Genomic DNA, 12,087 nt, shown 5'->3' with positions numbered 1-12,087 from the left:
TGACATGCAACTTCATTGAGTATTACATGTGTCCTTGATCAAAACCTATTTCCATGTTGTTGGTGTTTGCATTAGGATGTTCATTTAGAAACTATATCCCCAGGGGCAGCTGGGTAGCTCAGTGGATTGAGAGCCAGGCCTAGAGACGGGAGGTCCTAGGTTCAAATCTGACCTCAGACACTTCCCAGCTGTGTGACCCTGGGCAAGTCACTTGACCCCCATTGCCTAGCCCTTACCACTCTTCTGCCTTGGAGCCAATACACTGTATTGACTCCAAGATGGAAGGTAAGGGTTTAAAAAAAAAAAAAAAAGAAACTATATCCCCAGCCATGTCCCCTCGACCCAAAGACATGTTAATCTTAACAGATCTCCATTATCTTTAGTGAAAGGGACTGAACTTCTGCATAGAGAACTTCCAGATGAAAAAATTCTCCCATTGTAGTCCAGAACTTTCTCAACAATTTTATTAGAGAATTACCTGTCTAGAGTATTGAGAGTTTAAGGGCTTAAGAATTTAAGTCTGTATGTGTCAGAGGCAGATTGGAATTCAAATATTCCTGGCTGCAAGGTTAGTTCTCTCTTTAATATGCTCTACTTCCTCTCTATAATCTTTAGCATATAAAGTACTATATTATGATCAAGTATAGTTTAGAAGGAATTAAAAAAATTCCTAAAAGACTAATACAAATTCTAAAAGATTGATGCAAGAAGAAAACACAGGGATTTAGTAAAGCTGGAATATTGGTCTAACATTTAACAAAGCATGCTTTCTCTTTCAGTAAAACCCAACTCTCCAACCAATTTGAATTTTACATGGAGAGAAGACTCAGTTACGATAAAATGTCCTGATTTACCCATTCGTGGTTTATCCTATGAAATTCAGTACAAAAGTACCTTTGATCTAGAATGGCAGGTAAGTTTGAAAAAAAAAAAAGAATGGCAGGTAAATCTATCAAGTATATTTTACTTTTATCTGTCTACCAGTACATGACATCCTAGTTAGAGAAGTATAAAGCAACTTAGTCTTCCTAAATATTTGTCCTCTTGTTTTACCTACATCTTTTATTAAAATTTTCCACTTTCAGTGGTCTTCATTAACACCTGAATGTTAATCAATTGGTTAATATGTAATTGTTGAATAATTTCTGTGTATTGGGGTAGATTGCTAAACATAGAGTTGATAAGACTCCAGTTTGAATTTCATCTCAGACATTGCCTAACTTTGTGACCCTAGGCAAGTCACATAAACTTTTTCAAACTCAGTTTTCTCATCTTATAAGAATAAGAATTAATAGTGGGAGTGATCATAGCACCTACTTCTCAAAGTGGATGTGAGATCAAATGAGTTAGCAAATGTAAAACCCTTTGCAAACCTTATAGCATTATATAGACACTATTACTGTTATTGTTATTGTTGTTAATAATGTTAATAATATTTGAATGCTAAGCATTTTGAAATAGAAATACAAGACATTACTCCCTATTCTCAAGGAACTTGCCATTTCATTGGAGAAGAAAGTTACAAAATCACAGAATTTAAGAGTTGGAAATAACATAAGTAACAGTTCAGATCAACTTATATAGGGAAATTTCCAATATAACATATATATCAATTGGTCATCCAACCTCTTAATGAAGATTTCCAAGAAGAGAGAGACCTACTACCTCTTGAAGCAGCCCATAATATATTGGGAGAGCTCTAATTATAAGGAATATTTTCCCATCAGGCCTAAATGAGACTTTCAATTTACATTTATTGTTCTAAATTCTACCCTTGTATCCTTTCTCTCCCATGTTAGTCCTTCAGATACTGTAGTCATGTTCTTCTTGTTCTTCTCTTGAATCTTCTCTTTTCTAGACTAACTGCCCACAATTCCTTCAATTGTTCCTTATATGACATGAACTTAGAACTCTTCACCATCTTAGTTGGCTCTCCTCAGACACATGGAATAAGAGCAAACAATATAAGATAGAATATAATTAAATTAGATTCTGTAGTATATATTATAAGGACCATAGTAGTCAAGAGGAAGGGAAGGGTAGGTAAATGAGAACTGGTGTATTCAGGAAATCCTCCATGAAGGAAAAGAAGACATAATGTGGATTTTTGAAGGATGGAGAAGATTTAGATAGAGGAAGGAACATGCAGAAATGAATGATAGCTCCAAGGCAAGATGAGTAAGGGATATTAATGGAAAAATAAAGTAGTAGAGCTTTTTTCTTTTCTTACTTCCTCTTTGTATTTCCCACAATTTCCTCAATATGTATCAGCCAGACAGTAAGTTGAGAGTGAAGGAAAAATGGAGTGATAGGGCATTTACAGAATATTATTTAAATTTTAGAATATCTATTTAATTTGTGATCTTACTAGGATAAAGTGCTCTGTTTCTATAATACTGTGAGTATAATTGACCTCAACTCTGGTACTCATTTATTTTTCCACTGTGTCTTATTTATCTTTCAAATATAGTGTTTCAGGAAAGGCATATGCTGTTTACTCCAAAAATAAATAAAAAACACTCAGAATTTTAAAAAATGCCTATCATCAATCTAACTCTACCTATATCAATCAATGTATAACCACATACTTATTAAATGATTTCTAGATGTTGGTAAGGAAAGAATAAGCCAGAGAAGCACTAATTTAATGTATACATCCTTTTGTGAGATCTTATTGAAGAGTATGGCGAAAAATCTATACAAAATATTGCCAAATAAAAAAGCAAGAAGTAATAGAGGGAAAATATTTACATATAAAGCAAAACATGAGACTAAACTGAGAAAAATCATGCCTATGACATTTAAAGATGAAACTCTAGATTCAATCAGTCATTCAAACAATTAACGAGAATTAAATTAATAAAATTTTAAGCAATTATTCAAATAAGAACTTATTTACCACACTATGTGCCAGGGCCTATGCTAAGTTCTAGACATAAAACATGAGCACAACATGTAAATAAATATGTAAATATAGGGTAGATGAAAGGTAATCTTATAGAGAAAAATCTCTTAAATCTGGAAAAACCAGGAGAGGTCTATTGAAGAAGGTAGCATTTGAATTAGATCTTGAGGGAGCCTATTATTGGGCCCTTATTTGGCAAGATTAGAGTAATGAGTGGTAGGTATTGATCACCATAACTTTATTACCTCAGAGACAAGAAAAAATAAAACAAATAAATGAGTATTTCTGCTTAATTAAAAAAGGAAACCATATTTTAGTGAATAGGAGACATTTTATTTTTCCTTTATCTATTAAGGTTTCATATTTACTTTTTAAGATATTAATAATGAAGTATGACTTAGAATACTGGGGCTGAAGAGACCACCCATATAGAGCCAATTTTCATTCTGGTGAATGATCTTACATTTAATAAATAAAAAAAATGAATTAAAGAAAGCACCTGGAATTATAATCAGAAAACTTGGATTTTAATCTCAATTCAAATGTTCACTATCTGTCTTGCACTTGAATCATTTCCCCCTCACTGTACTTCAGTTTCTTAAATTATAAAATGCAGCAGTTGGACTGATTCATAAAATCATAGATTTAAAGCTGAAATGGAATTTAGGGATGATGACACTACTTACCCTTTCATTTTATGGATTAGGAAACTGAAGACACAGAGATAAAGTGACTTTTCCAAAACTTTACTAGCATTAGTACATGATTTCTAAATCTTTTTAGTTCTAAATCTATGCCTTTTTGTCTTAGTACTTACCTCAGGCAAAAGAATAAGAGAAGTGAAACTAAAAAAGTAAATATTAAGGGAAGTGTAGATAGTGTAGATAGTGGAAGAGATAGCTAGATGCACCTGGATAGAACACCTGGAATCAGGAAATCCTGAGTTCATATTTGGACTCAGATACATTAATACGTTGAGTGACCTTGGACAAGTCACTTAACCTTGTTTGCAACAGTTTCATAATCTGCAAAATGAGCTGGAGAGGAAATGGCAAACCACTTCATTATCTTTGCCAAGAAAACCCCAAATGGGGTCATGAAGAGTCAGAAATGACTGAAATGATTGAATAACAATAAACTTTGGTGTATACAACTGCTAGTGAAATTCTTTATCAACCAGTAGAGGTTTATAATTTATTATATTTTTTCCTTACATTTTAATTTTTTTATAATTTATATCATTCCAGTCTTTCCTCGGAGACAGAGAAGTTAAAAGAGTTGTCCAGGATCACACAGTCAAATCATAACACTTCACCCATAGTCATTCCATCTTTAGATACCACTTCCCCAAAACATTTTATACCCCTTGACTTATTAGTTATCATTCTTTCATTATATATGTAGATATCTATCTATATGCACACATATACATATACATACATATACATATATACACATACATATGCACATATATGGAAGGCTTGTTTTACTTTTGATACTAACACTCTATGACATGAATAGAAAGGGAAGACCAGAGCCAGAAAATCAAACAAAGCACTAAGAAGAATTATCTCTCCAGTGACTGAAAATAGAGCTGAGATAAAAATGTATTGTTTTCTTTGATACTCTACTTCATAAAGTATATAATTAATCAAGACATTTATTTGTCTCCAGCTCAACATGAACAAAATATGTAGCATTAAAATCGATGGCTTGAATTCTGAGAAGTGTTATTTCTTCCGGGCCAGAGTAATAACAAGAATGGCTATTTATGGCAGTAAGACATACCCTAGCGATTGGTCCCCTGTAACACATTGGAGGAGGAGCAAACTGGAAGGTAATGGTGAAGTCAAGGTTATGCAGTATTTTTAAATGACTAATTTCAAGCGGAAGTGTGATATGTCACTTTCAGTAGGTAAAGTGTTTTTACCAATGTGAATCTCTATTAAATATGACTTGTTTTAGATGATTAATAATGTTAGTTCCTTAGTTTCTTTTCCCCCTTCATAATATGAGATGGAAAGAAAGGAATTCCTTTTATTTTCATATCCCTAGGTAGCTTTCTTTATCACGTTACATCACATTACAGTGAATTAAATTTTGCTAGAGGAGGCTAGGTTGTATAGTGGATAACCTACTGGACCTAGGTGAGAAATGTGATGCAAGTTTAAGACTGAACAGCATTTGAAGCAGAATCATGGCACTACAAACTGGAGCAGACTGCTAAAAGAGGCACAGAGAAAGTGTCATGAAGGGTATTAAAGATGAACTTGACCTAGTTCCTCAGTGAGGAAATCCTGAGGTATTCTGGGGCTTACAATGACCAGAATGATTCTATTTGTCAAAAGGAATGTCTGGAGTATCTTATCAGTCATTAAAAAAATTCTTTCTTGCCTTTGGATTCTGGAAAGAATACTTTCAATGGCATTTGAAAAATATCTCTGGCAAGTATACCTCTCCTTAAATTCCTGATAGACATTAAGATTATTGAATAGTGTTATCTTTATGTTTGCTTTTATCAATGAATCTTGTATAACCTTAAGGTATAATAATCATAATGATATCTAGCATTTATATAGAACATTAAGACTTGTTTCCAAATCAAGTACATTATTCTTGGAATGAACTCACTTATCTGAGTTTCACTCTAAGCTTTGTTTTGGTCATTTTACTCTTTTACGGCTCCCTGGTCTTTACTACTCTTTGCTTTTTATGAGAAGAGAATGCCTGTTAAATCCCACCTTCCCCCTGTATTATGTTTTAAGCCAAAGTAACATCCTAAAATAGGGTTGTCCTTGGCTGTTGTGCTTTCTCATTTGTTAGGGAGATCAAGTGTTTACTGACTAAGCTGTTTTCTGGTTTCTTTTGCCTCTGCATTATGACAATTGCTTTATGCTGATTAATTCTATAGGAATTGCTAATAATGAAAATCTTAGTCTTTTCTTTTCTCCATTTCCCTTTTTTAGTCCTAAAAATTTTGAAGAAGAAAGATTAAAACTCTTACACTTGGTCACAGTATCTTTGTCTCACAGTTACTTTTTCATCAATTTTGATTTCTTTTAAACTTTTTTTCCAATTAGTTGATGGTCTGACAGAATGAAGATGATCGATTGATTCCAACATTGGTAATGAATCTTTCTTTCCTTTGTATCCTCAGTGGTTAGCAAAAGGTGTTGCACAAAATAAATACTTAATAAATACTTGTTCATTGAATGATTGTTAAGGTGCTGTCAAATTTATTTTATGTGTTAGTTATTGTTTGGTGCTAACCATATCCTATATCTTCTGATTCTCTTATTTTAAAGAGTGTGCATGGCAATTCAGGTGTAAAGCTGCTGAGTAGTCTATGAGCCTTTTGTCTCTCCAATTTTGTCACCCCAAACTCTTTTGCAACAGATTTTTGTAATCACTGTTATGACTACATTTTTTTGAAGCATACATTATCTATGTACCCATCTATCTATCTATCTATCTATCTATCTATCTATCTATCTATCTATCTATCTATTGACTTGAAGGATTTTTTTTGAATTTTTCACAAAACTTTTCTACCTCTTTGTCTTCTGCAACAAATGCTGACACATAAAATTGTTTTCATAATGATCTTTTTCCTTATGCCCATCACTAGCTTTGTATAGGGAGATGACCAAGTAAACCATGAAATATTTTCTAGTTACTTTTGGGGATCTAATGAAACCAATTGTCCAAACTCATTTATTTTTTTCCTTCCTGGAGAGTCTTGGACCCATTCTTTATATATCTCTAAGTTCTTTTCCTAAGATCATACATTTAGAGGCTAATAGGACTTCAGAGACATCTAACCTCGCCTCCTCATGTTATAGTTAAGGAAACAGAGACCAGGCAATTTTAGTGGCTTGCCTGAGGTCACATGGGTAGTAAACATCAGAGGTGGGCTTTGAACTTAGATGCTCAGACCCTAGAATCAGTGCTATTTCTACTGTACCACATGGACTTCTCATTTATTTTATACTGAGAATGTCCTTATTGGTATGTTTTAGTATTTTTTTAGTAGCATATCAACAGACAAGTCAATGGAAATTATCTAATCTAATTAAATCTAATCTAATTAAATCTAATGTTTGAGTTTCAGCAGTTAAACTCATATGGTCAAAAAAAATCAGCTGATTTTTAACCTTTGAAATAGTCACTTTGAAAGTTTTCTTTAGTTTCATGTGTTGTTATGGTTAAAAGGTTCATCCCGTAGTGGCCAACACCATTAATAGATCTTTGTGTGCTTAGTCTGTCACTATGACCATATCTGAAGTCTTCTCATAGATTAGAATCCATGTTTTGCAGTTCTGTGATATGGCCATTTTGATCCTTGGATCATCTCCATATTTTTTGGAGGCTTCATGGTAGGAACTTTTGTGGATTAAGTGTCTAGTAGTCACTTTACAATTCTTTGAAGATTGAATTTAATTGAACTTTCCTTTCATTCCCAATTATATATTCTAGGTATAAATATTATGCTCTTCTACATTTTTCCCCTTATGTTAGTGTTGGAGTGAAGATGAATAAATATGCATCAGAGCTCTTATCTTTAGAGATTCTACTAGGAAGTTGGAGAAGTTTTCATCATTTTTGCTCCAGATGACATTAATTATAGCCTTGTACTTAAGTGATTAACAGCCTACCCATTAACAGGAAGTTCTTTCAAGAATACATGGGAATGGGGGCAGCTGGGTGGCTCAGTAGATTGAGAACCAGGCCTACATATGGGAGGTCCTAAACTCAAATCTGGGCTCATACATTTCCCAGCTGTGTGACCCTGGGCAAGTCACTTAACCCCCATTGCCTAGCCCTTACCAATCTTCTGCCTTGGAGCCAATATACAGATTTGATTTCAAGATGGAAGGTAAGTGTTAAAAAAAAAGAATAGAACTTCTGGGTAAACATGGTGGCAATCTAGATGTGAATTGATTCCTCTCCCCCATACCAAATGAAATAGACTACCTCAAAAAAACATAAAAATCATCTTTGGAAAATTGGAGGGACTCTCCAGCAGCCCACAGCAAAGAAGGTACATGGGGTTTGAACACTTCCACACTATAAGAGGGAGAGAAAGTTCGCTGCCAAGCCTGAGCTGAGCTGAGCTGCCCTCCCCAACCCCAGCGCACTCACCAGAGAGAGTGAGTGAGTGAGGAATGTCTCTGCAGTGTGTGGGGAGCAATCCAAGGTTCTTGGGATCTAATGAGGACTCCCAGGGAACTACCCCTTAGAGCGGTTTCACTGGAGAATGCGCAGACCATGGGGGGCTCCTGCAAACTGCAAATGCCGTGGAGGCTCTAGAAATGGTCTGAGGCAAAATCTCCTCTGCTCCTTGCTGTAGTGAGGGGGGGGCACACCAGGGTCCCTTGGGAATGGACAAGGACTACCAGGGAACTACCCCTGTGGAGTGGTTTTATAGGGGAAGCCTGCACTCATGGGAGAGAAGAGACCACAGACTGTGTGGGTGGGTGCGCTAACAAACTTTGGAGGCTGGGAAGAATCTGCCTGAGGCAAAAACATAAAAATCCACCCATTTCACTAAGATTTCTGACTGAAAAGGAAAGGGAAAACCACCAAAGGGATGGATCAGAGTACCCAAGATCAACCCTCCAAGAAGAAAGGGAAAAAAGTGACTATTGAAAACTTTTATGGAGGGAAAACTCAGGCTACAGAAGAAAAAGAGGATGAAATGCAAACAAAATCAAAACATGCCCCCCCAAATGGAAATTATCCACAAGCTCTGGAAGAACTCAAAATGGAGCTTATCCAAAAGATGGAAACCTTCTGGCTAGAAAAATGGGAAGAAATTCAGAAAGAGGTCTTCAGCATGACAGACAAAATCTCACAATTGGAGAAAGAGCTGGAAGCCTCTAACAGAAGGGCAAACCAATCTGAAAAAGCAAAACCATACCTTAAAGATCAGAATTAAGCAACTGGAAGACAGTGATCTTGCAAAACAGCAAGAATTAATATAGCAAAGTCAAAAAATTAATGAATTAGAAGAAAACATAAACTATCTCACTGACAAGGTGACAGACCAGGAAAACAGAGGAAGCAGAGACAATTTGAGAATCATTGGTCTACCTGAAAAACCAGAGATTAACAAAAACCTCAATGCCATACTACAAGAAATCATCAAAGAGAATTGTCCTGATGTTCTCAAACAAGGGGGCAAAATAGAAATCAAAAGAGTTCATAGAGCACCCTCTATACTAAATCCCCAAAAGACAACCCCCAGGAATGTAATTGTCAAATTCAAGAGGTTCCAAGCTAAGGAGAAAATATTACAAGAAGCTAAGAAGAGAAACTTCAGATACAGAAGTGCGTCAATAAGGATCACACATGACCTAGCAGAGAACATGCAAAGAGACCATAAAGCCAAGAACACGATATTCAGAAAGGCAAGAGTACTGGATCTTCAACGAAGAATCAGCTACCCATCAAAACTGACTATATACTTCCAGGGGAAAGTATGGGCATTCTACAAAATAGAAGATTTCCAAATATTCATAAAGAAAAGACCAGAACTCAGTGGAAAGTTTGCCATCTAAACACAAATAGCAAGAGAAACATGAAAAGGTAAATATGAATGAAAGGGAAAAGGAGAAAAGTGCTGTTTTTTCCCTTTTATTCAAACTCTCTTCTATAAGGGCCACAATTAGATCAAATTATATATACTAACATATGGGGGAAATGTTATGGGTGACTTTAAAAATTGTATGCATTAATAGAGTAATCAGAAGAATCACTCATAGGGAAAGATTGGGGCATTAACATGATTTGGAGGGGAGGGAGAAAAAAAGAAAGAAAAAGGAAGGGGGGGAATCAATGATGGTACTAAGATATACTTGAAGAAATAGAAATAAATTAAATCGAACAATCTTTGTCACACAAAGATACACATGGGAAGGGGAGGGGAAGAATTCTCTTATAATAATGAGAGGAAAAGAGTGCTAATTGGTATTACTTAAACCTTACTCTCAGTGAAACCAACTCTGAGAGGGAAGAGCATCTAGATTCATTGGGATCTTGAATTCTTTCTTATCCAACAGGGTAAGGGAGAAGGGAAAATGAAGTGGGGTAGGGAAGGAGGGAACACAAAAAGGAAGGGGCTAGAAAGGGAAGCATAACAAGGGAGGGGACTAAGGGGACTGATTTAAAATAAACACACATGAGGTGGGTAGAAACTCACAAGGTCAGAATTAAAGCTTGGAATAAGACCTATTGGGCCTCAACTGACAGAAAGAAGGCAGGAGTAGCAATCATGATATCTGACAAAACCAAAGTAAAAATAGACCTGATTAAAAGAGATAGGGAAGGTAAATACATCCTGATAAAAAGGAGTATAGACAACGATGAAATATTACTAATCAACATGTATGCACCAAATGGTATAGCACCCAAATTTCTAATGGAGAAGCTAGGAGAATTGAAGGAGGAAATAGATAATAAAACTATACTAGTAGGAGATCTGAACAACCACTATCAAATTTAGATAAATCAAATAAAAAAATAAATAAAAAAGAGGTAAAAGAGGTGAATGAAATCTTAAAAAAATTAGTGTGGATAGATATATGGAGGAAAATAGGGACAAAAAAAGAATACACATTCCTTTCAGCAGCACATGGCACATTCACAAAGATTGACCATACACTAGATCATAAAAACATGGCATACAAATGTAGAAAAACAGAATTAATTAATGCAACCTTTTCAGATTACAAGGCAATAAAAATAATAATCAGTAAGGGTACGTGGAGAGCAAAATAAAAAATCAATTGGAAATTAAATAATATGATACTCCAAAATTGGTTAGTTAGAGAACAAATCATAGCAACAATCAATAATTTCATCGAGGAAAGTGACAATGGTGAGACATCCTTTCAAACCTTATGGGATGCAGCCAAAGCAGTACTCAGAGGAAAATTCATATCCCTGAGTGCACATATTAACAAATTAGGGAGGTCAGAGATCAATGAATTGGACATGCAAATCAAAAAACTTGAAAGCGAACAAATTAAAACCCCCCAGAAGAAAACCAAATTAGAAATCCTAAAAATTTAGGGAGAAATTAATAAAATTGAAAGTGATAGAACTATTGAACTAATAAATAAGACAAGAAGCTGGTAGTTTGAAAAAACAAACAAAATAGACAAGGTACTGGTCAACCTAATTAAAAAAAGGAGAGAAGAAAAGCAAATTAACAGTATCATAGATGAAAAGAAGGACCTTACCTCCAATGAAGAGGAAATTGAGGGAATCATTAAAAACTTCTTTGCCCAATTATATGGCAATAAATATGCCAATCTAGGTGATATGGATGAATATTTACAAAAATATAAATTGCCTAGACTAACAGAAGAAGAAATAGAATTCTTAAATATTCCCATATCAGAAAAAGAAATCCAACACCCAGGGCCTGATGGATTCACTAGTGAATTCTATCAAACATTCAAAGAACAGCTAACCCCAATACTATACAAATTATTTGACATAATAAGCAAAGACGGAGTGCTATCAAACTCCTTTTATGACACAAATATGGTACTGATTCCAAAGCCAGGTAGATAAAAAATGGAGAAAGGAAACTACAGACCAATCTCCCTAATGAACACAGATGCAAAAATCTTAAACATGATACTAGCAAAAAAGACTTCAGCAAGTGATCAGGAGGGTCATTCACTATGATCAAGTAGGATTCATACCAGGAATGCAGGGCTGGTTCAATATTAGGAAAACTATCCACATAATTGACCATATCAACAAGTAAACCAACAAAAACTACATGATTATTTCAATAGATGCAGAAAAAGCCTTTGACAAAATATAACACCCATTCCTATTAAAAACACTAGGAAGTATAGAAATAGAAGGGTCTTTCCCAAAAATCATAAACAGTTTATATCTAAAATCATCAGCTAACATCATCTGCAATGGGGATAAACTAGATTCATTCCCAATAAGATCAGGTGTGAAACAAGGATACCCATTATCACCTCTATTATTTGACATTGTACTAGAAACACTAGCAGTAGCAATCAGAGAAGAAAAAGAAATTGAAGGCATGAGACCAAGTTATCACTCTTTGTGGATGATATGATGGTCTATTTAAAGAATCCTACAGAATCAACCAAAAAGCTAATCGAAATAATCAACAACTTTAGAAAAGTTGC

General features: G+C 34.8%; 1 protein-coding gene across 1 annotated transcript in view; it reads left to right on the top strand.

Moving 5' to 3' along the window:
* Window positions 1-12,087, top strand: part of CRLF2 (cytokine receptor like factor 2) — a 54,197-nt gene that overhangs the window by 29,886 nt on the left and 12,224 nt on the right. The window contains exons 4-5 of the mRNA XM_007501023.2: window positions 780-913; window positions 4,580-4,742. Of these exons, the coding sequence (XP_007501085.2) occupies window positions 780-913; window positions 4,580-4,742 (297 nt within the window). The remainder of the gene's footprint in view (window positions 1-779; window positions 914-4,579; window positions 4,743-12,087) is intronic.

The sequence above is a fragment of the Monodelphis domestica genome, chromosome 8, assembly GCF_027887165.1.
Source record: "Monodelphis domestica isolate mMonDom1 chromosome 8, mMonDom1.pri, whole genome shotgun sequence".
Taxonomy (NCBI): Eukaryota; Metazoa; Chordata; class Mammalia; order Didelphimorphia; family Didelphidae; genus Monodelphis; species Monodelphis domestica.
The sequence above is the reverse complement of the archived record's forward strand: the minus strand, read 5'-3'. Positions and strand labels throughout refer to the sequence as shown.